The sequence below is a fragment of the Parasteatoda tepidariorum genome, chromosome 12 (genome assembly GCF_982258835.1).
Source record: "Parasteatoda tepidariorum strain Cologne lab strain chromosome 12, Ptep-v5.0, whole genome shotgun sequence".
In the NCBI taxonomy this organism is placed as follows: Eukaryota; Metazoa; Arthropoda; class Arachnida; order Araneae; family Theridiidae; genus Parasteatoda; species Parasteatoda tepidariorum.
In genome coordinates this window covers 58,996,003-59,019,825 of record NC_141766.1, presented here as the reverse complement: position 1 = coordinate 59,019,825, position 23,823 = coordinate 58,996,003, and the positions used below count along the sequence as shown (strand labels likewise).

Below are 23,823 nucleotides of genomic sequence, written 5' to 3'. Positions count from 1 at the left end.
TTTAAAAAAATATTTTTTTCCTTTGTCCACGCCACTGAACCATAGTCAAGCACAGAGTACAATTTTTTAAAGCTCTTTATTGAAATATTCATGGTAGGAATGCGATGTAATTTTCATCCCAGTGCAGCACCTGAGCTGGCACCTCTTTCTCTTATAGTTTGTCTAAGGTAAGAACTCCTCTAGACATTCGTCTGGACCCATAGCGGTGACTATGGTAATGAGGTATTACTATTTCAAGTATGGTTGCAAGATCATTGCTTAGGACATGTTTTTGCTCCAGCCGGCAAGAAGAAGGAAATCTTTTTCATCTGTCTATTGCGTTAGACATAGAGTGAAGAGAAGATACCCTCTCTAAAATCTGCTATTCTTATTTCCATAACAGCAGACAGCCTCAGACTTTGTAGCAGGGGGAGTTCTTACCGTAGACAAACTATAACTTCCATACCACAACCCAGAAGATTTTCAGCCTCGATGGGTGTAATCTGCAACTTACTGCAACCACACTGGTCGCTTACTTGACTGCTAGGATTGAACTCACAACTACCAGCAGAGTGAGCGACAGCCTCACAGAAGCTCTTTATGTTTGCCTTTATAATGACTTACAATAGTTTATGATAACTTTTAATTTTAAGCATCTTTTAAAAATTCTGCTGAAATGCGAAATACTTTGCTCTTCATATATTGGTTTATTGAAACAAGATTGCAATTTATATTTTAAAAAAGCATAAAAATTATGTTGAGCTAGTACCATAAAATTTGGATAACTCAAATTATTATCGAAATTGAAAAATCCTGGTGAGTTAACAGTTAATCTGTAACTCAACTTGAACTGTAAGGTATAATGATACCTTACAGTTATGATATCTTACTTACTCTCATGTGCAACTGCTGCATTTTGCAAGATATTCTCCATTTCAGGCTTCATTTTCCACCCTCTGATATGGAATCAAAAAATCTCTTGTTTGTTTTATAATGGCTAATATGATCAAGAAAAGAATTCTTTGTCAGAAACTAGTTATTTCATCATGATCGTTTAAATCTTGAAAATATTTTTCTAGTGCTTAAAAAGTACTTAAAAGGCACTTATTTTTTGTTGAAAGATTTGGCTATTTGACCTAAAACAGCATTTTATTCGTTAAAAGGCATCATTTCTCTTATTGGAAACAGTTTTTATTCTACACTTTTAAAAATGGCAGGGTGCTAGAAACAGAAAAGGATAGTATTTCCTTCTCAAAAAGGAGCACCTATCACAAAAAAGAATATTGTTCACATATATTTACCAAGCTTTTAGGACTTCCAAAATATCCAAAGCTCTTAATTTTATCATGAAAAAAAAAAATTTTTTTAAAGAGAATTAGTTTGAACAAAATTAATTCCTTCTGCTAAATTCATACATTTTATACACATTATTTTTTTATTGACTCATAGTTTTATATTGAACGTAATTCTGGAATTTTGAAAATGGAGTGTGTCAGAAATATGGGTATTTTTAAAAATGTCAAAACGATTGAAAAAATAAGTAATTGTAATAAATGCCGCAATAGAAAATTAATGTGAACTAGTAATGGAATCATTGAGGGAAAATATGAAAATTGCTACCTGTTATATCCTATTAATTGCATCGGATGCAAATATTTAAGAAACGACAAACAACTACCAAAAAATCGATCCATCCATGATCTGGATTTATGATAGAATTGATCTTAACTGTGCATGTCAAAAATTGACTTTTTAAATCAAATAAAAATGATCAAAATGAGAATAAAACTAGTGGAAATGTCCGAAAATGGCATGGATTTAGGGAGTCATTGCGAATTGAATGTGCCAAAGTGACAACTCAAATTTGAAATTCACATGGCCTAATTATGCATTAAAAATATCAGAGTTTGAAGAACCATGTGAAAAGAACCAAAAATATGATAAATAACTATTGAAATAGTATAACTAAATTATGTAAATTTTGGTGGAATCATCACGCATCAAACACCTCAAAAAGTGATAACTCAAATTCCAAATGGGAACATTATAATGAATTTTTCAAAAATACCATAAAAGTATAAAGATTCATGTATCGCACATCACAATTTGTATTCACGTGATTTAAAATTTACGCATCGTGATTTATATTTGTCCGATTTAAAAAATGACTCATGGCGATCTGCATTCAAGTGGTTTTTAAAAAAATCACGCATCACATCTATCTTGGTGCGATTTAAAAATTGCATATCATGATTTGAATTCACTTGAATTTAAAATCACAAAGTGCAATCCGTATTCGTGCAATTTAAAGATTCCTACAATGAGATCCATTTGTGCAATTTAAAAATTTTTAATCATGAAACACATTAGCATGTTTTTAAAAAATTATACGTTATAATCCATATTGGTATGATCAATGTTCGGGTGATTTAAAAATCACATGCGATCCGCATTCGTGTAAATTAAAGAATCACAGAACATGATCAGATTTCATTAGATTTGAAAGTCCCACATCAATATTTTTAATCACAACATCCCACGACGTGATTTATATCACAGGATTTAAATATCAAAGTTTGTGCTTTGTATTTAAAGGCATAAATAAATCTCAAATTGGATGTGATTTAAAAATCATATTCACTTGATTTTTTAAAATCTCTCATCATGGTCTATTATAAACAATTCATTATCCTATGTGAAAGTGAAATGTTTAAAACTGTAAAATTTTCTTATTTTTGACTATGCTGATTTTGGTTTAAAAAATTTTCATGTTAATATTTTTTTTCTGTTTAAGAACATAAGTTCAAATATTTTATTTTCTAACAACTTCAATAGAAATAATTTTCTGTTTGATTTTCTGAAACTTATGTTGCTGAAACTTGTGTTGTTTTTAGTTTGATCTGGGAAAAAATTTTATTCCTAATCTGGCTGCAGGAAGACCATTAGTAAAATCTAGATCTCAGCTGATGGTATGTTTTGTTTTATGTATATTTTTATATTAGATTCTTTATTAAATAAATATAATTTATGTAATCTTTAAAAAAAGAAGCATCAGTTAATGCGTGATTTTTTATGCAAAACTACTTATTAAGTACAATGCATCAAGTTCAAAAAAATACTCTAATAATTTTTGATTCAACTAAATAATAAATAATAGAACAAGAAATAATTTCACAAAATTATGATCTGTATGAAACTCTTTAGATAAACGAGTTTTGTGCAATTTTGTTTTATTTTCTAAAATAGTTCTTAAAACATATGCAAAAAGTAAAATTAACATTAAAGAACCAAACATTTGACTGGTTTCTATTGGGATCAGATTTAAGAGATGTCCTCCTTGAGTGTTAAGATAGACAGGTTATTTGAAAACGTTTTCGTGACTGATTTTTATGTTTAAAATATTGTCTATACAAATTTCTTTGCATAATTTAGACCGTTAATAATTCTAAAGTTATTAACATTTTATATTAGTACTGAAAATCTAATCATTAAGTCAAACATTTTTCAGCTGTTACTTTCTTTCTTTGACTCATTAAAACTTTTAGTATTGTAACTTTTGTTTTAGATTTGTTATATTTGTTTACAGTAAGTAAATAAGATTTTGAGTATTGAAAAGTATTTAGTTAAAATCTTCAAATTCATCATTTTCTAGTTATCATCTTCTGGATAATTTGTTTTATTTGTTTATACCAAGCATAATAAAGTAAGAAAAAATAATAAAATAAGAATCTATTTCAGTTTGCTTGATAAATTTGTTTTTTCATTTTATTAAAACTTTAAATTCTGCAGTAAACTATATTTCTCATTCTTATCTTTTAGATTTGTAACCAATGCACTTTTATTGATAGATATTTTTACTAAATTATCTGCTGACAAATTTGTAAGGTGTTATTGCACTGCTTCAGTCTATATCATGCAATATATATGACAGATTAAAACTTGAATCAAAATCGCTTTTTGAATTATTAATTAAAATTCCTTTACTAATATTTTATTAGAAAGACTTTGTAAAAACTTTTCACCCAACAAAACTGTAGGATGTGTAGTTATTGAATAATAAAAAATTCAAGTATGTAAACTATTTGAAAATGAGTTATTGTTCTGTGAACTTTTTTTAAAAGATTATTCCACTTTAGTTGAAAACAAATTCAGAAAGATCTAAATTTATAATGCAAGTAATATTAGTTCACTGTAATTTTCCTTGTATTTTGTTTTTCTAAAAACTTAAATTTCCTTTTTTTGATAAATCATGAACTCTTAAACAGTTTTGGCATTTATAATTTGTTTTCAGCAAAAGGAAATGCTATTTTATTGTTAAAAAAATTTAACTAGAAAATTTTAATATTTTAACTGATGCAAATAAAATACAACTAATTTCATGCAAAAATTAGAGAAACTAGTGGATATTAAACAATTTAAAGTATCGAAGAAAGTGCATACTGTATCAGAGAGTGATTTAAAAGCATTGCTTGTTTATTTATTTAGTTTTTTTCCTTGCACCAAAAAGTTAAATTTAACTGAATTTTTCATTTATAGAACTTGAAGAATGAAGTGTTTGTTGATGTTATTGAAAAAATAGTGGTTCATATTTCTAAAGAGGTAATAAATTATTCGATTACAAAACATAGTTAGTTTAAAATTTTGCAACATGTCTTAGTTAGTTTATCCATTTTATATGAATTAACATTAAAAACAAAATTAATATGTTTCGCATTCAATGAAATGAAATTATTGTAAAAAAAAAATAAATGTTTTGCACGAAACATTTTATTACTGCAAGGAATATTCGTGCATATTTTATTCTTTCATGTATGTATTAAAAATTTTTTTATTTATATTGTGAAAGAAGTTTATTTTAAGGCTCGTTTGTTTTAGTAATATAAAAATGTATTATTTTGTAAGAACTTTGAATATCGTTGCTTTAACAATCCCCCAAAAGTCCTATTTTTTATTACAAATACTTTGTAGAAAGAAATATTGAAAGAATAGTTATATTTTTTTTTTCTACAATTATTTTTTTAATCCAAGAAATATTCGTGCATATTTTATATTTTCATGTATGTGTTAAAATTGTTTTTTATTTTCAATGTGAAAGAAATTTGTTTTAAATCACTTTTACTTTAGAAACATGAAATATTTTATTTCGTAAGAGCTTTGAATATTGTTACAAATTTTGTTGCTTTAGCAACCCACCAATAGTTTTTTTTTCTACAATTTTTTTCCTTCTACAAATACATTGCATAAAAAAAGAATAGTCCTATTTTTCTTTCTACAAATACTTTTTTTTTAATGCAAGGAACATTCGTGCAGATTTTATTTTTTCATGTATGCATTAGAATTGTTTTTATTTACAAAGTAAAAGATAATTATTTTAAAACACATTTACTTTAAAAACATAAAAATGTATTATTTTGTAAAATCTGTGAATATTGTTTCAAGTTTTGCTGCTTTAGCAACCCCAAAAGTAGTCGTATTTTTCTTTCTACAAAAAAAACCTTGTTGGAAATTTTGTGAGCGTTAAACTGCATGAGACTTGCTGGAAACACTTTTTTATCAATATCTTTTTAATGAGCTAAAATAATTGCCAATTTATTTTCATTTGCTGTAAGCAAATAATTTGTTTTAAACTTATGGTTTTTGTACTAAAGATATAGTTGCTTCTCTGACTTAGAATTTTCTACGTCAATTTTTGAACTTAACAAAGAATAATGTTTAAAAATACATGCTTAAAATAAGTGTTTTGTTTAATGTGAAAAGCAAGTGTTTTAACGGGATATTCTGGTTAGCAGTGTACAGGACTCGTGTTCGTGAAAATGGGGTCTGGGTGTGGCAGAAGTCAAATTCTTGGTTATAGATTGTGCCACTAGAAAACAAATGCAATCACACCCTAATGGCCTACAACAACAATAAGTGTTTTAAACGTAACTCTGATTTTAAAAAACAATTATTACCAAGCCAATTCCTACCCATTCTTCGTGAAACGGTGGCTCAATTTATAAAAGCATAGTTTATTTCTTAACTAAATAATCCTTGCATAATTGTTTTTTCCTTATGTATCTAAATTTATATTTAAGTACTGCTTATGGGTGTATACTTTTAAAATTATATTAAGAGAAGACCTATGAACTTATTACTTTTTTTTATTATAATGTTACCACGCTTAAAACCTTTTGTTTTGTTGAATTTGATATTTTTACAATTTTACGAATTGTTCCTTACCTGGAAATTTTCTGAATATCATTTCTTTGTTGCTTTTCCTAAAAGTGCAATGCAGAGCCGGATTATACCTTTCGTAGGCCCTAGGCACAGAGCCGGATTATACCTTTCGTGGGCCCTAGGCCTAGCCGTTTTTGGGCCCTCCCCTCCTTCCCCCACTCCTCCCCTCTTTTCAAAATATATGCTAAAATTTTCTTGCATATTTTTTTTTTTTTACATTTTTATTAATATGGATTTCAATTTACAAATTTGTTTATCGAACTTTATCTGCAATACCGACATACTGCCGATATTGCAGTCGATATCGATAATACCATTATGATTAGTTCGATCGATAACTATGTTAAAGATAAACTAGTGAATACTTTTCCTAACGTTCGTATTGCATTAAGAATATATTTGTCGATTCTTGGATCAAAAGCAGAAGGAGAAAGATCTTTCTGCAGGTTAAAATTGATAAAAATTATTTGCGTTCAACAATGAATCAAGATCGTTTGGCATCGCTCGCACTTATGTCTATTGAATACGACATTTTGCGTAGTTTGGAATTCGACAGCATAATACAAGATTTCGTTGAATCCAAAAATCGCAAAAAAGTAATATATTAGATCATAAGAATCTGCAAAATAATTTATTACCGAAAAATATTATATTTTTATTTGTATCTTCATAATTTTGTGCAAAATACACTTGTTGTTTTTAAAGCTAAATTATTTTTGTCAAGAAATTTTTTTCTCCCAAGTTTTTCGTAGGCCCCTGAATTTCGTAGGCCCTAGGCACGTGCCTAGTGTGCCTATAGGTTAATCCGGCCCTGGTGCAATGCCATCATTTCTTAGATATTCATAAAACAATGTTGAGTTATTTCAAAATGTTTTGTTGTACTGAGGGATTATTGAAATAAATTGAGGCTATATTGTTTTTAATTCAAAATTATTTTCTACTCAATTTATTGCTTTATTTTTCCTTTCTATGTATATTTTTTTTTTTTTGGAAAAATAACTATTTAAATATTTTTTTTTATTGAAACGATTGAGAATTACCAATGTAAATACCATCTGAAATAGCATTTTGAACTTATAAGTAAATTTTTTTGTAGTTATCCATTTTCCTTAAAGAAAATTTTAAAAATCAGGCTGTGCTTTTTAATATTGATATTTCTTTAAATTTATTTCTCTCTAAACACAAAACTTTCAAGAATAAAGAAAGATTTGAAGATTATTGCTCAAGACTAAAGTGGCTAAGAATTATCAATCTAAATGACTGCAGCTCTTAGTCAATTCTTTGAGTGCTCTAATTAATAAAGTTTTGATATATTGTAAAGTTATATCTATACAATCGAACCTCTATTTAAAGATGACACTAAATCCTGATAATAAATTCGATACATGGAAAATTCCTTAAAAAGGAAATACCTTTTTAAATGCTAACACAAAACAGGTTTTAAATTCATAAACATTAGACATAATTAAAATAGCAATTGATACACCTTTATCTTGTAAACTAGTATATACTGTTTATTTTATAAATTGTAAGCAGGAATAGAGGTAAACATTGCAACAACTTCAACAAACAAACAACAACATTACAACAACTAAACAAACAAACAACTTCAGTGTTATACTATCATGTTACATACGTTTTCAACTGAAGAAAGTTATATTTATGTATAAAATTATAGCTGCATTTATTATATAATTAATTTTGCACATGCAATACCATCTTAAGTTTAATTGCTACTGATAAAATCTGTTAATTTTGTCTGAGTTTTTTGTTAATAATGCAAACAAGAGAGGAAAGGGATTTTACTGCTTTCTCTAAATGTTAAATGGCTTCGAAAATCAATTCAAGGTTATTTTCTCCATAAAATACATCCACAAGTTTGAAATATTTTGAGAAATAGGGATAGGTGGTTCTCAAAGAAAAATTCATTAAATAGAAGTCCGACTATATATATATGTGTGTGGGGGGGAGTTAGTGCAGCATAGGAGTAAATAACGACGATAATTTAGCAAACATAACAATTTAATAGAAATAAAAAGGATAGAAGGATATAGCAGTTTTATTGACATGACTCGTGAGAGCTGCCTTCGCGCAGAGGTCTCCGGAATGCATGTGAATAAGAAAAAGATTGTTCTATGGTATTGAAACCTACATATATATATTAAACAGCTATTTTTAAAAATTGGTTTATATTTTGTAATTTTTGCTTAAGAATTATTTCTTCTTAGGAAAATAGTTTGAAAGACAGATAAAGTCTAAAACAATATTGCATGACATTTTATAAGACTAAAAAGGATATTTTTGAAGTAGCTTCTTTAGTATCTGCGCCATATCAGTTGAGTTTTATGAAATTGTCTTTGTAAAGTTCAAAAGTTAGTTAATTTAATATGAAAATTTTCTTTCTTTTCACAAAAAAAAAACTGTGTGCTGCTTCTGTAGAAATTTTTTTTCTGACCTTGGATCAACTATTTTAAGTAAGATATCATCTCTTAACTTTATAAATGCAATTTATTTTGAGTTAATTTGGAAACTTTTCATTTTTATAGAAATAATGTTTGTAGTAGTTTTTAATTTAAAGAAAATTTTGATTTATTTTACTTATTGTTAAATGTGATTCGTTTTTTTTAAGGACAGCTTGATGAATTTCTTACCATTTTAAAACTTATTAATTATCAGGGAATAATTCAAAAGTACGAATTGCATGGAATGATACTCTTGAAAAGCTTCTTACCGCTTAGTCATAAAATAACTGTGAATTTAGAAGATAATTTAAAACAAGGTGACATAATGAAAGGTAATTTTTATTTTAGCAAAATTTTTTAACTTGTTTTTTATATTTTTTAAAAATTTTGCAAGATTATTTTTTTTGATTAATATTCTTATTTATTTACTGTTCTATTATTTATAAGTAACAAACTTTTAAAAAAAAGAAATTTGTATTTTCTTATTTTCATAGTTTGTGTCTATATGAAGTTATAAATAACAATAATTAATTCTTTATCTGTTTAAAATTTGTTTTAGACTAATTTAAGTGTTTTTTATGAATGAATAATTCTTTTCATTGATAAATATTTGAATGCTTGTTTCTTTTGAAGTAAACATTTGTAATAATTTTTTTTGTTTTTAATGCATTGTTAATACATGATGGTTATGCACAGGGTGCGTAGCATTTCTAAAAAGGGCTTATTTTTGATTTACATTTTTTGAAAGCCTTTAAAGGTTCTTTTTTATTCGGGATATGTAAAAAGAGTTTAATTTTCTGTCTTTTAAAAAAGATTTTTTTTTTTTTTGCCACGTTGTTTGTCATTCTAAATTGCAAAAATACATGATTCTTTTCAATTTTCTCTGCAATATTTATCAGAAACTGGTTATTTTATCATGATTATGTAAAGTTTTTGAATTTTATTGATTTTATGTTAATAAATTAAGAACTTTAAACGATAGAAAAAATGATTGTTACTACTGCACAGATCCTAATTATGTTTTTTTTTTTTTTTTCGAAAATGATTAAAAATATTTTTTGAGTCATAAAAAAGTACTTAAAAGGTGTTTATTTTTGCCGAAAAGTGTGACTGCGCACCCTGTATATCTTCAGCAGAAAATCAGTTTGAATTTTATTTGATTTTGGTTTAATTTTTACTACATTATCTGCACAAAACTAAAAATATTCTAATGTAAAATTCAAATTAAAATATAAAAATTTTGATATCATTTTAATATTCTCTGTTAGAAGTTGTATTTAATTTGAAAAATTGTTTACATTCCTTTGAATTAAGCTGTTTTTATAATAGGAATGTGACATGATGAATAATAAGATAGATTTAATTTTATTTTCACATCTAATAAATTTACTGTTAAGAAATTAAGTATATTAAATTAATAACAAATAATATTTCTACAGCCAATGAATAATATTTAAGTGTACTAAAATACTGAGGCTTTCATGAAATTCAAAATTTAGCATGCAGTTTCATAAACTATTAAATATTTTTGAGAATACTATTTATAGTTTCAACTTATTTTTAGTTTCTTTGATTATACTATTGATGATTTCTACATCGGTGCGTTATAAATCAATTTAACATATGGAATATTTTCTTAAATTTTGTTTCATTTTTTTTTTTAAATTTCTATATTTTATAATATATTTCTTCTAACTATTTTTTACTAGACTTTGAGACTTCACCCCTTGCTTATTATAATCATAAACCCCCGAGTTTGATTCACAGTCATAATTTTTTTTCTCACTAAACATTCACATCAGAATCAACAAGGCACTGTGCCACAATAGAATTAATTTTGCTAACATTTAATATTTTAGTCACCTGTATAACGAAAATAATTATTTGTTTCTTATTCCCTTTTGATCTCTACCTAATTATACCAATTTAGTTTTGTGATAAAGAGTTTGATCTATAATACTATCTTTCTATAAAAGATTATTCATTCTACCTTTTATGTTATAAACATATAGTTGATTGTGATTTTACTTTTTATATTTTACTTCTATGAAGCTTTTTTAATAGACTTAAATCATAATCTTAAAAATTTCAATATTTTCTAGCTTTATTGCATTATTTAGATATCCTATCTTTTATGTGCAAATATGTAATGGTTTATAATTGTTTGAAATTGTTAATGATTGTTAATTTTTTTTTCAGGTCAAAGCAATAACTTATTATTCCACGACTAGTGCATCATTTGTGCCATTTAGACTGCTTTCGATTGTTGAAGATGTGGATAAGAACAGGTGACTTTCTTTTTTCTTAACTGCTGAGTATTATTAAATTTGTTATTTAAAGGAGTTTTTTTTTAAATATGAGTTTCTTATGATAATTTTAATTTAAAATTCGGTTTGTAATAACATTGCTTTTTTTTTAATAATTATAATCTGAATTGATTATTCATTTTTAATCCAAAAAAGAACATGCATTTTATAACTATTTTTGTTTATACAAGTTAAATTTTTTATTAACTTGGATTATTGCATTGACTATTCATTTTTTATTAACTTGCAAGCTAACTTTAGATACTATAGCCTATTTTAGAGCTTAGCAAATATGCCAATTTTAGCATAATTTACAATGCATGTCAATTTTCTTAAAAATTTATTTTAAGATTTAATATTATGGATGTAAACATAGTCTAGTCACTAATGTTTGATATTTTTCTTAATATAACTATGCAGAATGCAAATTGATTTTATGATCTTTTAATTCTTTTTCATATTATTCTGTAACTACTACTATATTGCAATGCAATACAAAAAAGCTAGCTGTTTTTTTTTTTCAAAAATTAAATGAAGTAAAATGAGGATTTTTTTAAAGAAATATTTATAAAAATAGCTGTATTTTTTATTTATGTATTTTATTTGCAATAGGTAAGATAAATAATCTATTATTGATAATTCTTCTAATGAGTGATTTATATGTATAAAAAAAATGACTGCCTGGTTTCCAAATCCTTCTGAATATAGTAGCCAAATCGAATCTCATAAAATTCAAGATCAAATATTCCTTAAAACATTAATATAACATCCAAAATAGACTTCTATACATGCCAATAACATCACAGTTAACTCACTGAGTAAAATATTATTCATTTTATTAATGGCAGGTAAGTTTTTACCTCACAAAAAATGAAATTAGTCGGAACAAGCAAAATACAATTGTATTTTGCAGAAGCTTTTCATCAACTCAGGGTTACAAATTGCAATCAACCTGTAGTTACTCATATTGTTATTGCCTAAAAGAAATTTTTGAATGTACATGATAGCAATAAATAATATATATTCTGAAATCTATTAACAATAAGAAATTCTTTTTAATTCATTATTTTGGTTTTATCACAAGTTTTCATTGCAATATTTTTTAATTACAGTCGGACTTCTTTTTAACGAACTTCCATTTCGCGAATTTCTCTATTTTAGGATTTTTTTTCTTCAAGAAACTATGAACAATTTGGAAATTTCTTGGTAAAATAACTTCCAAATAGAAGTGAATTTTCTATTTAACGAACTTTTCTTTGAGATCCACGTGTTTGAAATGTTCTGAAATATTCAGAACATTTCAAACTTGTTGACGCATTTTATGAAGGAAATGACCTTGAATTGATTTTCGCAGCCACATAACTTTTAGAAAAAGCAGCAAAATCCCTTTTTGTTTGCATTTCAAGCAAAAAACTCAGACTAGATTAACGGGTTTTATCAGTAGTATTTAAACTTAAGAACGCAAGTGGTTATGTATGTTTAAAATTACTTTTATAATAAATGCAGCTATAATTTTATACATAAATTTAGCATTTTTTTAGTTGAAAATGTATGTAGCATGTACTGAATAATGCTTTGCTCTATTCTTGCTTTCATGCAGATTTCTTTTATGCTGAAGATTTATAAAATAAATAGTAGATACTAGTTTACAAGATAAAGGTGTAGCCATTGCTATTTTAATTTAGTGTTTATGATTTTATAACCTGTTTTGTGTTGTTTATGTATTTCTAAAGGTGATTATCTATTTAGCTAATTTTCCTTGTAACAAATTTATTCTCGGGATTTAGCGACTTTGTTAAATAGAGGTCCGACTGTAATGTAATGATAGTACACACTGATTGTGCTTGTTAACCCTTTCAGATTGCTTCGCTATTTGAGCTGATTTTACTCGCTCATTAAATACTAGTTCCTTGCAGTACTTTTTAATTCTTTCTTAGAAATTTTGTAAAAGCTTTAATTTCCAACTTCTTGGTAAACTACTTAGCGGTACTGAAATACTACCAAGTAGTTTTTCCGTACTACTACTTGGGAATTAGATTTGGACTGGATAATTCAATGAATTTTTCTATGTACACAAAAATTAAAATTCAATGTTTGGAGTTGCAACAGATTAACATATTGGACACCGTACGGCACTAATGAATACCTCAGCTCATAGATTAAATAAGACAGTGTGACTCTTTATTAGAATATTTCTCTTTCGTGTACAAACTATTAAGTGATCTGCATAGATTATGCAGCATCATGAAAACAAAAGGAAAAGTTTTAATTATATTGTAACCTATGTATATTAAGAAACCAAATTAAAACACAAGTATAGCTCAGTTTGCTGGTTTACATTAAAAGTTAGCTTTTAACTTTTTACTTCTGCCCAACTATAGATCAGCATACCCTCCAGCTTATGAAGATTTTGAAAATAATTCTTTCTAGTGGTAGCGAACCAAAGTAGAAATTTTTAAAGCAAATGGATCTCTCATAAAACTTTTATCAGAACTTAAGAATCTAGCCATATGGCCTGCACTTTTATAAGTAATAGTGGACAAGTTACGCTAAAATTAATTTTTTTTAAATATTAAGACATTAATTTTGCTACCGTCTGAAAAGAAGATTTCTGAAACTACGGAAATTTCGTAGCAGTTGGAGGGTATGGATCAGTTTCTTTCAGCGTTTTGTTGCCAATGAGAGAAAAAGAAGTTTCATGAACTTAGTGATAGCATGCATATAGTGTTATAAATAAATTCTTTCTGTTATACAAGAAAAATTACCTTTGATTAACTAAGCATTAAATTTTGAAAGTTGGTTAATCTGATGTTTATTCGATTCATTTTAAATTAATTAATACAAAAAAATATATATTTGAAATTGTAAAGATATTTTTTTTCTATAGGGATTGTGATTTAACTCTACAATTGTCTTGTAATTTGCCATCTAACATGGAAGCATTGAATGCTGTACTACATATACCTGTGCCATCTACTACTAGAAAGTATTTATTTGTTAAATATTATAATCTATAATTTATTTTATAATCCAATAGCTTCAATTGTAATTTCAAAATGAACATACCGTTTATTCCGGCGCATAACCCGCCCCGGCGTATAACGCGCACCCGTAATTTCTAATACTTTTTTAAATTTAGGAAATCAGAAAGCCTTTTAGTGTGGGATATGTTTAGGACCCACCTTACAGATAATACAAAATTTTTTTTGAAGAAATGTAGCACCGATATGGCAGTAATTCCGGGCGGATTGACACCATTAGTTCAGCCATTGGACGTCAGCTTAAACAAACCATTTAAAGCCAATTTTAAAAAACAGTGGAACACTTGGATGTTGGAGGGCGAGAAAACCTTTACAAAAGAGGGACATATGCGTCATGCAAGTTTGGAAACAGTATGCGAATGGATATTAAAAGCATGGGATGAAATTAAGCCTGAGATGGTTAGAAAATCATTCAAAAAATGCAGCATTTCAAATAATCTGAACGGATCAGAAGATTACTGTTTATTTATGGATGAGGGGTAACACAGATGACGAAACAGATTGTGATGACGTGCCTGAAGAAATAACGGAAGACGAATATAATGAACTATTTATGTAATAACGAAAGTCAATAAAGTATATAGGTAAAGGTATGTTATTTCTTCAAAATAAAAGTATTTTTCTATATTTAAATTTTTTTGATCTAAAATTTTTTATATTTGGTGTATGCCGCGCACCCGTAAATTCCAATGTTATATTTTGTATTAAAAGTGTGCGTTATACGCCGGAATATACGGTATATCTCTGTCTTTGTTCCTTATTATTTTATTTTCCTGATTAAGTTAAAATAATTTATTTTACCACTATCCTACTAATTTAATTTTTTTTCAATCAATAATTTATATTACTTTTAAATTACTTATATACAATATGCTTCTGATTTGTAATTATTTTAATAAATTAAGATCTAAAAATAGGCAAGGTTTAAAGTACTCATAATTTTTTTTTAAAAGTATTTATCTTAAACTGCTGTGTTCAAGAAAAAAAACAATTTGAGTATATTGGAAGTGGCAACTATAGTAACAGTTGAAATAGAGATCAAAAGTTCTAGTCTATTTATTTTTTTAATTACTATTGATTTCCACAGTTTTTAAAATCCTATATTTTTAATACGATATTATTTATTACAACAACTGAATCTCAAAATAAAATATTCGCATTTAGTAACCTCTTTTTGAAGAGTCCGATTTGAGTGATTTTGTCATCAATTTTTTTTTGGTAGTTACTGCAACTGATTTCACGATTTTTCTAATGTATTAAAGTAAACAATATTGGGTTATTGGTATTTAAAGTAAACAATATTAGTATTTAAAGTAAAGTAAAGTAATTTAAATTAGTATTTAAAGTAAACAATATTAGTATTTAAAGTATAGTAATTTAAATTAGTATTTAAAGTTATTTAAAGTAAAGTAAAGTAATTTAAATTAGTATTTAAAGTAAACAATATTAGTATTTAAAGTAAAGTAAAGCAATTTAAATTAGTATTTAAAGTAAACAATATTAGTATTTAAAGTAAAGTAATTTAAATTAGTATTTAAAGTAAACAATATTAGTATTTAAAGTAAAGTAAAGCAATTTAAATTAGTATTTAAAGTAAAGTAAAGTAATTTAAATTAGTATTTAAAGTAAACAATATTAGTATTTAAAGTAAACAATATTAGTATTTAAAGTAAACAATATTAGTATTTAAAGTAAACAATATTAGTATTTAAAGTAAAGTAATTTAAATTAGTATTTAAAGTAAACAATATTGGGTTATTGGTATTTTTACGCATTTCTTTAGCCCCTCCCATTTTTATTCAGCAAATAATTGCACGAGGAATCTATTAAGACATAAAATGTATTGCAGTGGTTGGAAGCAACGCACTATATCTTGTGAAACTACTGTAGTCGCTACATTTTTTCGTAGTTTGTAGTGCAGTGAGCTACTGTTTTATAAAAGTAGGATAGTGACATGGTACATAGCGTTTTTAAAAAGTACTTAAAGGTGCTTATTTTTGATTTTCGTTACTTAACACCCCTTAAGGGTGCTTTTGTCATTAAATGTCTTTAAAAAGTGCTTAACTTTCCCTTTTCGAAAATGAGATTTTTTTTGGTCGATAGTCATAGACCATCGATCCATAGTGTATGAAAGCGCCAATCATTTTACATGTTTTATGTAATACTTGAGGGTCTGCATGTGTGTCTACTGAGCTAGGATCGGTGAGGTTATTGCACTCTCGTTTGCAACTCTTTGCAAGATATTCTTAATTTCAGTCTTCATTTTTCACCCTCTGATATCGTACCGAAAAATATCTCGATCATTTTATAATAGCTAATAAAATCAAGAAAAGAGTTCTTTGTCAGAAACTAGTTATTTTATCATGATCATCTTAAGTCTTTGAAAATTATTTTGCATTTTGTTAATGCATATAGTGCTTAAAAATATTTTTGAGTTCTTAAAAAGTACTTAAAAGGTGCTTATTTTTTGTTGAAATACTTGGCTACGAACCCTGAGTGAGTAATGCGATACAAAAAAAAAAGTAATTTGTTGCGATTCTTGGCAACTACTTTTAATGTTAGTTTAGAAAAGAAACACAGTTCAAATGTTACTGGTTTTTCAAATTTAATGGTGGCAAATCTTAACAGGTTAATCAATGGATGCGAAGAAAATGACCCTGTGGCTGCAGCTGAGCGTTAACATTGATTAGCCATTACGAAAAATAGATAATTAATCACAACTTCATAAGTGAATGGATACTCGTAAAGCATTGATAATATTTTAAACAAACGGAACGTATTTTCGATGTACCTAATTTCTTAGATGAAATAAAATGGCCTAGAACAATTAAAAAAACTGATAATTTCACATATCTTAAATTAAATATTAGCTGTCGGAAAAGGATAAAGTATTGAAACGAACAATTTTGATAAAAGTGTTTTGGAATAACAAACTCGCTCTTGTAACAGTTTTCGATTGACTAAACAAATTTTTAAACTAAATTTACGAATATCGTTATGAACTTTTAGCTTATTTTGGGGATTTAATCTCTCATGTCAACACGACAAAAAATTTCGTTATTCCACCCATAAAAAATGGGAAAAGAGCCTCAACAGAAACAGGTTTCAACTGATTTTTGTCCTAAGAACCAAAAGTTTAAATGTTAATCAGCCAAAAAATAGTTATGGTTCAGTTGTGTTTCTAGTTAAATTATAATGTAAAACACCCTATGCTATTCCACCATATTTAAGATTATTGTAGGAAATCGTTAACCTTCCGAAAATTTTTTAATCCAAAACGAATGTGGGCTAAAATGTAAAGTGGGCAAGTACAAAATTAAATTTTGCTTCAAAACATTGCCCATTTTAGAAAATTGTTAGCTCGCGTTGCACATAAAAACTTTTGACTAACTTATTACTAAAACAAAATTAATGACCAAAATAGGTTTTAGATAATTTTTAGCCCTATTTAGAAAGTCATTAGCCCAACAAAAAGTTCAAAAATCACCCAACAAAAAAGAATTATGACTGAAAGGAGTTCTTGAATCAGAAGTTGTAATTATGCATCTCGAAAATCATGAATTAATTACAAATTTTCGTAAGTGCGTTCGTCTGAAAAAGTTATGTTAAATATTTGTAAATCTAAGTTGAAAATTTTTGAAGATGTTCATCAATGATTTTGTTTTTTAAAATAAGTTCATTACAAAGTAGCTATAAGAAAGTAACACACATTCCTTAGCTGAACTAACAAAGATATTGAAAGGAATATTGGTATGAGTTCTGCCACTCTATGCGTGGTGCATGCTGACCACCTGCGGGTTTACTCATCAAAAAAAAATTTCTTGACCGTTGAAAAATAAGTGAGAAGCTTTATCTGATTTCTGACCAAATAACAAGTTTGAATTTAAGCTCAAAACTTTAGTCTAATTTTGGGAACTCGTTTGCTCAAAACAATATTTTCGTTAGCCCTTCCACCAAAAAAAGTTACGTCTTAAAAAGGTTTTAGCCAATTTCTTTGAAAAGAAAAATAACCGAATTTTGAATTTTGCCTTCAAACGTTATCTTATTGATGGACGTCATAAACACCTCTAAACTTATATTTTAACCTCTCTCCAATATATGAATTTTGCCTTGTCCTTCTTAATTTGTGTTATAGCTATAAGCTTAATGAATGGAACTTTGATGTTGAAAAATTGACCCTTATTAAATGCCGCTTTAGCTAAGTTATCAGCTTTTTCGTTTCCATCGTTATTATGTGCTTTAATCCATGAGATTTGGAGGCCATTAGTAATATTAAGTAGATTTTGGATGTCCTGTATAACTAAATGAGTGTTGTTATAATTCTTAAGTGCTATTATTGTGTTGAAATGCTGTCTGACCATATTGTAGTTTGACTTGCGATTTGTTGTTTTATGGCGTGAGTGATGGCTTCCTTTAATGCTATTGCTTCAACCTGGAATATAGCGTTGTAGTAATTAAATTTCAAATGTGTGGTTGATGTGATTATGCCATCTTCATATTGGTACAGTTGCAGCACCCATTCCATCACTCTTCTTGGATCCATCTGTGAATATATTTATTTTTCTTGCTAATCGGGCTTGTTTAATGAAAATAAAGTTTATAAAAATTAGAGTCAATCCTCTCATGATGGTTAACCATATAGTATTAAAGTAGCACTTTCCATCATGGAATGATGGAAGTTTGCTGGTATATCAAAAACCATGAACGCACAATGGAAAATGTTGGATGATGGTGACCATCGAATGATGTTGGACCCTCATGAATCGCACTGAACCCAGCAAAAACCATCAAAATGTTTTGATAGGACCATCAATAATTTTGACTTGGGGTATGAATAGATTTTTGAAGGTCAGACTCTTGAATTTTAACTAATGTTCATCTCTAAACATTTGGCGAATGAAACAGGTTTAAAATTAGAGTTTTAGCAACCCTATATAGTTATAGCAGCCCTTAAAGATTAAACCACCACATGTAGTCAATATTAGCAACCTCGTGTGCTTAATATTGTAATAAAATAAAGGAGAGAACTTTCCATGATTTGAAGTTCGGCAAAAAAATCTAGAACATAATAAATATTTCTATTACTTGTATTCATACTTAAAAAACAATAAAACAGCTAGTATTTGTATCTGTAGAAAAAACGGTTAGTAATGAAAATTTGATACACAATCTGATTTTAATGGTGATGAATTCAAGTTCATGTACTCATTTATTTAATGGTGATGAACTCAAGTTCATGTACTCATTTATTATTTTCAGAAAATCCAGCAACAAATCATGTAGGTTGAATTTCGTAGTTTCACTACTATCGTTTCTTAGTGTTTTAAAAATAATAGGTTACAATCAATACAGTAATCATATCATGAAATTTTTGAATGGCAAATCGGGAGGGATCATTTAGCAACTTACAATTTTTTATTTCCATTTCTTTAATATTATTGAAATCCTACTTTACTGTTATTTGACATAGAAATTCTCGAAATAAATTAAAAATCTTAATAAAATATGATTGCTATTACAAAAGAATACTGACTAACTGATGCTTTTTAATTTTTTTTTAATACAACACTACTATTTATTGATATTAATCTATTAGGAATTGTTTAGTGTTGTATTAATTAAATTGTGATAAAAACTTTTAAGTCTGTGTTCTAAATAAAATAACTAGGAAATGAAAAATAGCATATTATAAGTATATAATAGTATATTATTCTCAAGAAACAGTGTCCCAGACCCCTATCTTGAAATAGATTCTTATAAATTCGAAACAGTAAGGAGTTTTACTTACTTAGGATCAATTATTACTATTGACAATAGAATGACTCCTGAAATAAAAAACCGTCTCGATCTGGCCAATAAGTCTGCTTATTTTAATCAAAATTCTTAACATAATGCAGCTACTAATACTACTTGCAGTTACTAATTACATTATACTGGGCGGTGTAAATAAAAGCAATAACTGGAGAAGGAGAACTTTGAACTGTACAAGATTTATAAACTTCCTGGTATTATTAAATGCATAAAAGTAAATTGAGTTGAATTGTATGGCCCACATGATGTGAATGAGTGATGACAATACAATAAAAAAGATATTGCTTTTTAGACCCACCGGAACAAGAAAGCGGGGAAGACGTATTTTGAGATGGGCTGATGCGGTGGAGTCTGATTTTCTTGCAATTACTGAAAAGAATTGGAGATCGAAAATTAATCGGAAGTCGATATGGAGAAATCTTCAGAGGAGGCATTTGCCCACATTGGGCTGTCTGGCCAACTATGATGATGATAGTATACTATGAGGATCACTATTGCGTGATTGCAGCTACCCCCCCCCCCCCGATTTTAAGAGAAAAAATCCTTTATGTAAAAAAATCCATGTTTATTCATACGTAATAAAGTGCGTTTTTGCGTTTGATTTCGTAACTTAACAGTTAGCCCTAATTAGCGAAGTTGATCATTAGAGCGAAAGTTATACAGGTTGTATTTTTACTCACTGTACATACATCTGTTTGAGTTGTTTATATGTAGAGGTAGACAAATTTATTAAATTTTTTAGCGTAGCATAGGCTGTTCAATTTTTTTTTCCGTTTGTAACTTATTGTCAGTCCCACAAACCTCAAAGTTTAAACTTCATTTATATGTATGAGAAATTGCATGATCTAAAGACATCTCAATTTATAAGCTGATACTTTAAATATTTTTTGATCAATATCAAAAAAATGTATTAGTATCAAAGTGTTTTCATTATTTTGTCCAGCCCCTGTATTTAATGTGATCTATTTATTAAACATTTTTGTTACTATCAAAAAAAATTTTTTTCTGAAAACACAGAATTTCTCTAGTAACTGGAAGATATGCTTATAATGTACAAAAAAATTTGAAGGTCCTACTGTTTCAATGCTCAGTTCCTGTATAGTTGTAAAAAAATAAATAATAACTTCTAAAAAAGCGCAATTTAATGAATTATTTCAATCAATATAATTCAAAAAACATAAATGATATTTCTACACACAATTCCTATTTGAAAGGCAAAACCATGATAGTTCCAAGTTTATTTTTAATATTAAATTTTAAAACAATTTGTCAATACTTAATTATTAAAATATTTTGCAATGAAAAATAATAGTTGGAATAAAGTATGTGTTTTTTAAAGTAATATGAATAATATAGCAACAAGGTGTTTATATATTTCTAGGTTTTCGAAGAAGTCCAATGAGTTCTTATTATTTGTATGATTGTGTGACAACAGCCTCGGCGGTGGTCTACTCAGTGCCAAAAACTCCTTGAATCCGGACAGCAGGCATCTGATCTGTGACTTCGGAAAGCTTTCGGTACGTCTTCTTAACTCTCAGATTTAGGATCAGCGGTCAGAAAAACTATATTATTTTTGTAGTTTATTAAAACTGCGCCTACTTTGTTGCAAATGTAGTTAACTACAACAATTTTTTTTAAATGTAGTATCTGCTTCACTACTTTAAGGATACGTATTTTCCTGGAGAACTAAATATACACCTATATTCAAAATGGTTTTGAATAACAAATTGGCTTATGGGTGATTCTTTGGAAAAAAAATTTCTTCAAATTTAAAATCTTCAAAATAATCTAATTTTTCTTTTGTATATTTATTTAGTTACATTTATTAATATCTTACATACAGCTGTGTAGTTAATTGACATTTGCTCAAGAAGAAAAAAGTAGAAATTTATCAAATTTTGAATGCCAGGAAAATGACATATTAGCTTAGAAGTTACTATTAACTCAAAATGACTGTTTTATTAAGTAACTCCTCTACTTAAGAAACTAAAAAATAACAAAGTTGAGATGTTAATTTTAACATTTTATGTAAATAAATTCAAAAAATGATTATTGTGAAGAATTTTAACAAATTAGTTAAGAAAAATGAAAGTGAAAGAGTAACACACACATACAATGAGATAGTTTTTAACTTTACTACACTTTAATTTGAAAAGAAGCAGATAAAACAAAGAAAACAATTTTTTTAAAATTTCATTAATCTTGAAGCTTTCAGAGGAAGCAAAATGCCTGGAAGATATTGGGTAAGGAGCAGACAGTTTTGAATTTGAGATATTCTGAGAAATTTTGACAGTCCTTTTACCCGGCCACTTAAAGTAATTAGCAGTCTGTTTGCCAGCACGAATAATAAAGTTAACTTTAATAGTAATAGAACGACCTCAAAAACTTCTACAATGCGAATGATAATCTTAGGAATTTTTTAATTAGTTTTATAAAAATTTACATTAAAATTAATTTTATAATAATTAACATCTGAAATTGTTTTATAATATTATTTAAATTTAAAATATTTAAATCATTTTATTTAACAACTTTATTACATTCCTTAATTTATACACCCAAGCAGCGTTTAAAGACTATGACAGAATTAAATTGCGCAGTGATGTTCCTAGTTTATCCCTTATATTTTTAACTATCTGTGTTTTTTAAACGAAAACCTAACGCCTTTGCGTTAGATGGACCATGATTTGTTTAAATTAATTCTTTTATTCACTGTAGAAAGAAGCAAAAATTTTTTGTTAATGTGCACAGAATAAAATTATGTATAATAATTAATCATTAAATAAATAACTTTAATTACATACGAGCATATCACAATTTTTCATTAAATTGTGTATTAGGTTAATATTTGCTTTCCCTCTTTACCCTATAGTGGGTAAAAATGTTTCTTAAAACTGTGTTAATGTCCTGGAATTTATAAGCCAGGATAATGACAATTTTGCCATTTTACAGCATTTAACATATTTTCAACAAAGTTTTTGGAAATAATACCCTCTGCATATATTTTAGAAATGCTTACAGCTTTTGGAATATAAAAAAAAATTAGATATTGAAAAATTTATGTTAAGTTTTGAAGCTAGTAATTTTTGGAAATATTGTTTGTGACATGTCAAGAAAATGACATTTTGAAATTCAATTAAATTTTTTAAATATACAGAACAGTCAATGTTAATGCAAAGTCATTTAAAATGCTAACACCAATGCTATTTATTAATTTTTTTAAAAAAAAAAAATCTTTTCGCAGTGTAGTATTAGCAGTATTCAATTGTCATATTTTGTGAGAATTACCCTACTATCAATACAGTAATCATATCATGGAATTTTTGAATGGGGAATTTGAAGATCATTTAGTAATTTACAATTTTTTTCTTTTCATTTCTTTTTTTCTTTAATATTATTGAAATCCTTTTATATTATTTGACTAAGAAATTCTTGAACTGTTTTAAAAATCTTAATCAAATATGATAGCTATTACGAAAGAATACTGACTAACTGATGCTGCTTATTCTTTTTTGCAACATTACTATATTCTATATATTGATCTTAATCTATTAGGAATTGTTTAGTTAGCTATTATTTAAATTGTGATAAAAACTTGAAAGACTTTATGTTCTAAATAAAAATAACTATGAATTGAAAAATAGTATGTAGTAAGTATATTATAGTATATTGTAGTATACTATAAGGACCCCAATTTCTAGATTGCAGCTACCTTCCCAGACTTTAGGAGTAAAAAATCCATGTTCATTCTGAGACATTACGTTTTAGTGTTTGATTTAGCAACTTAATTAATAGTTAGGACTAATTACTAATTAATAGTTAGGACTAATTAATAGTTAGCACTACTTAATTAGCGAAGTTGAAGTCACCCATTTAGATTCCTATGGAACTTTTAATGAAAAACCAATGAAATTAATACTTAGTTCATGAAAATCCAATCATTAGAGCAAAAGTTATTTAGGTTGTATTTTTTTGCACGTTACATATATCTGTTAAAGTCGTTCATAT

At 27.2% G+C, this 23,823-nt stretch overlaps 1 protein-coding gene across 1 annotated transcript in view; it reads left to right on the top strand.

The window, feature by feature from the left end:
- The window catches only part of LOC147801108 (ubiquitin carboxyl-terminal hydrolase 34-like), a 40,386-nt gene that overhangs the window by 10,676 nt on the left and 5,887 nt on the right, over positions 1-23,823 (top strand). Inside the window, exons 7-12 of the mRNA XM_087155794.1 lie at positions 2,874-2,948; positions 4,516-4,578; positions 8,872-8,989; positions 10,857-10,945; positions 13,851-13,949; positions 21,197-21,332. Of these exons, the coding sequence (XP_087011920.1) occupies positions 2,874-2,948; positions 4,516-4,578; positions 8,872-8,989; positions 10,857-10,888 (288 nt within the window). The 3' untranslated portion in view covers positions 10,889-10,945; positions 13,851-13,949; positions 21,197-21,332. The remainder of the gene's footprint in view (positions 1-2,873; positions 2,949-4,515; positions 4,579-8,871; positions 8,990-10,856; positions 10,946-13,850; positions 13,950-21,196; positions 21,333-23,823) is intronic.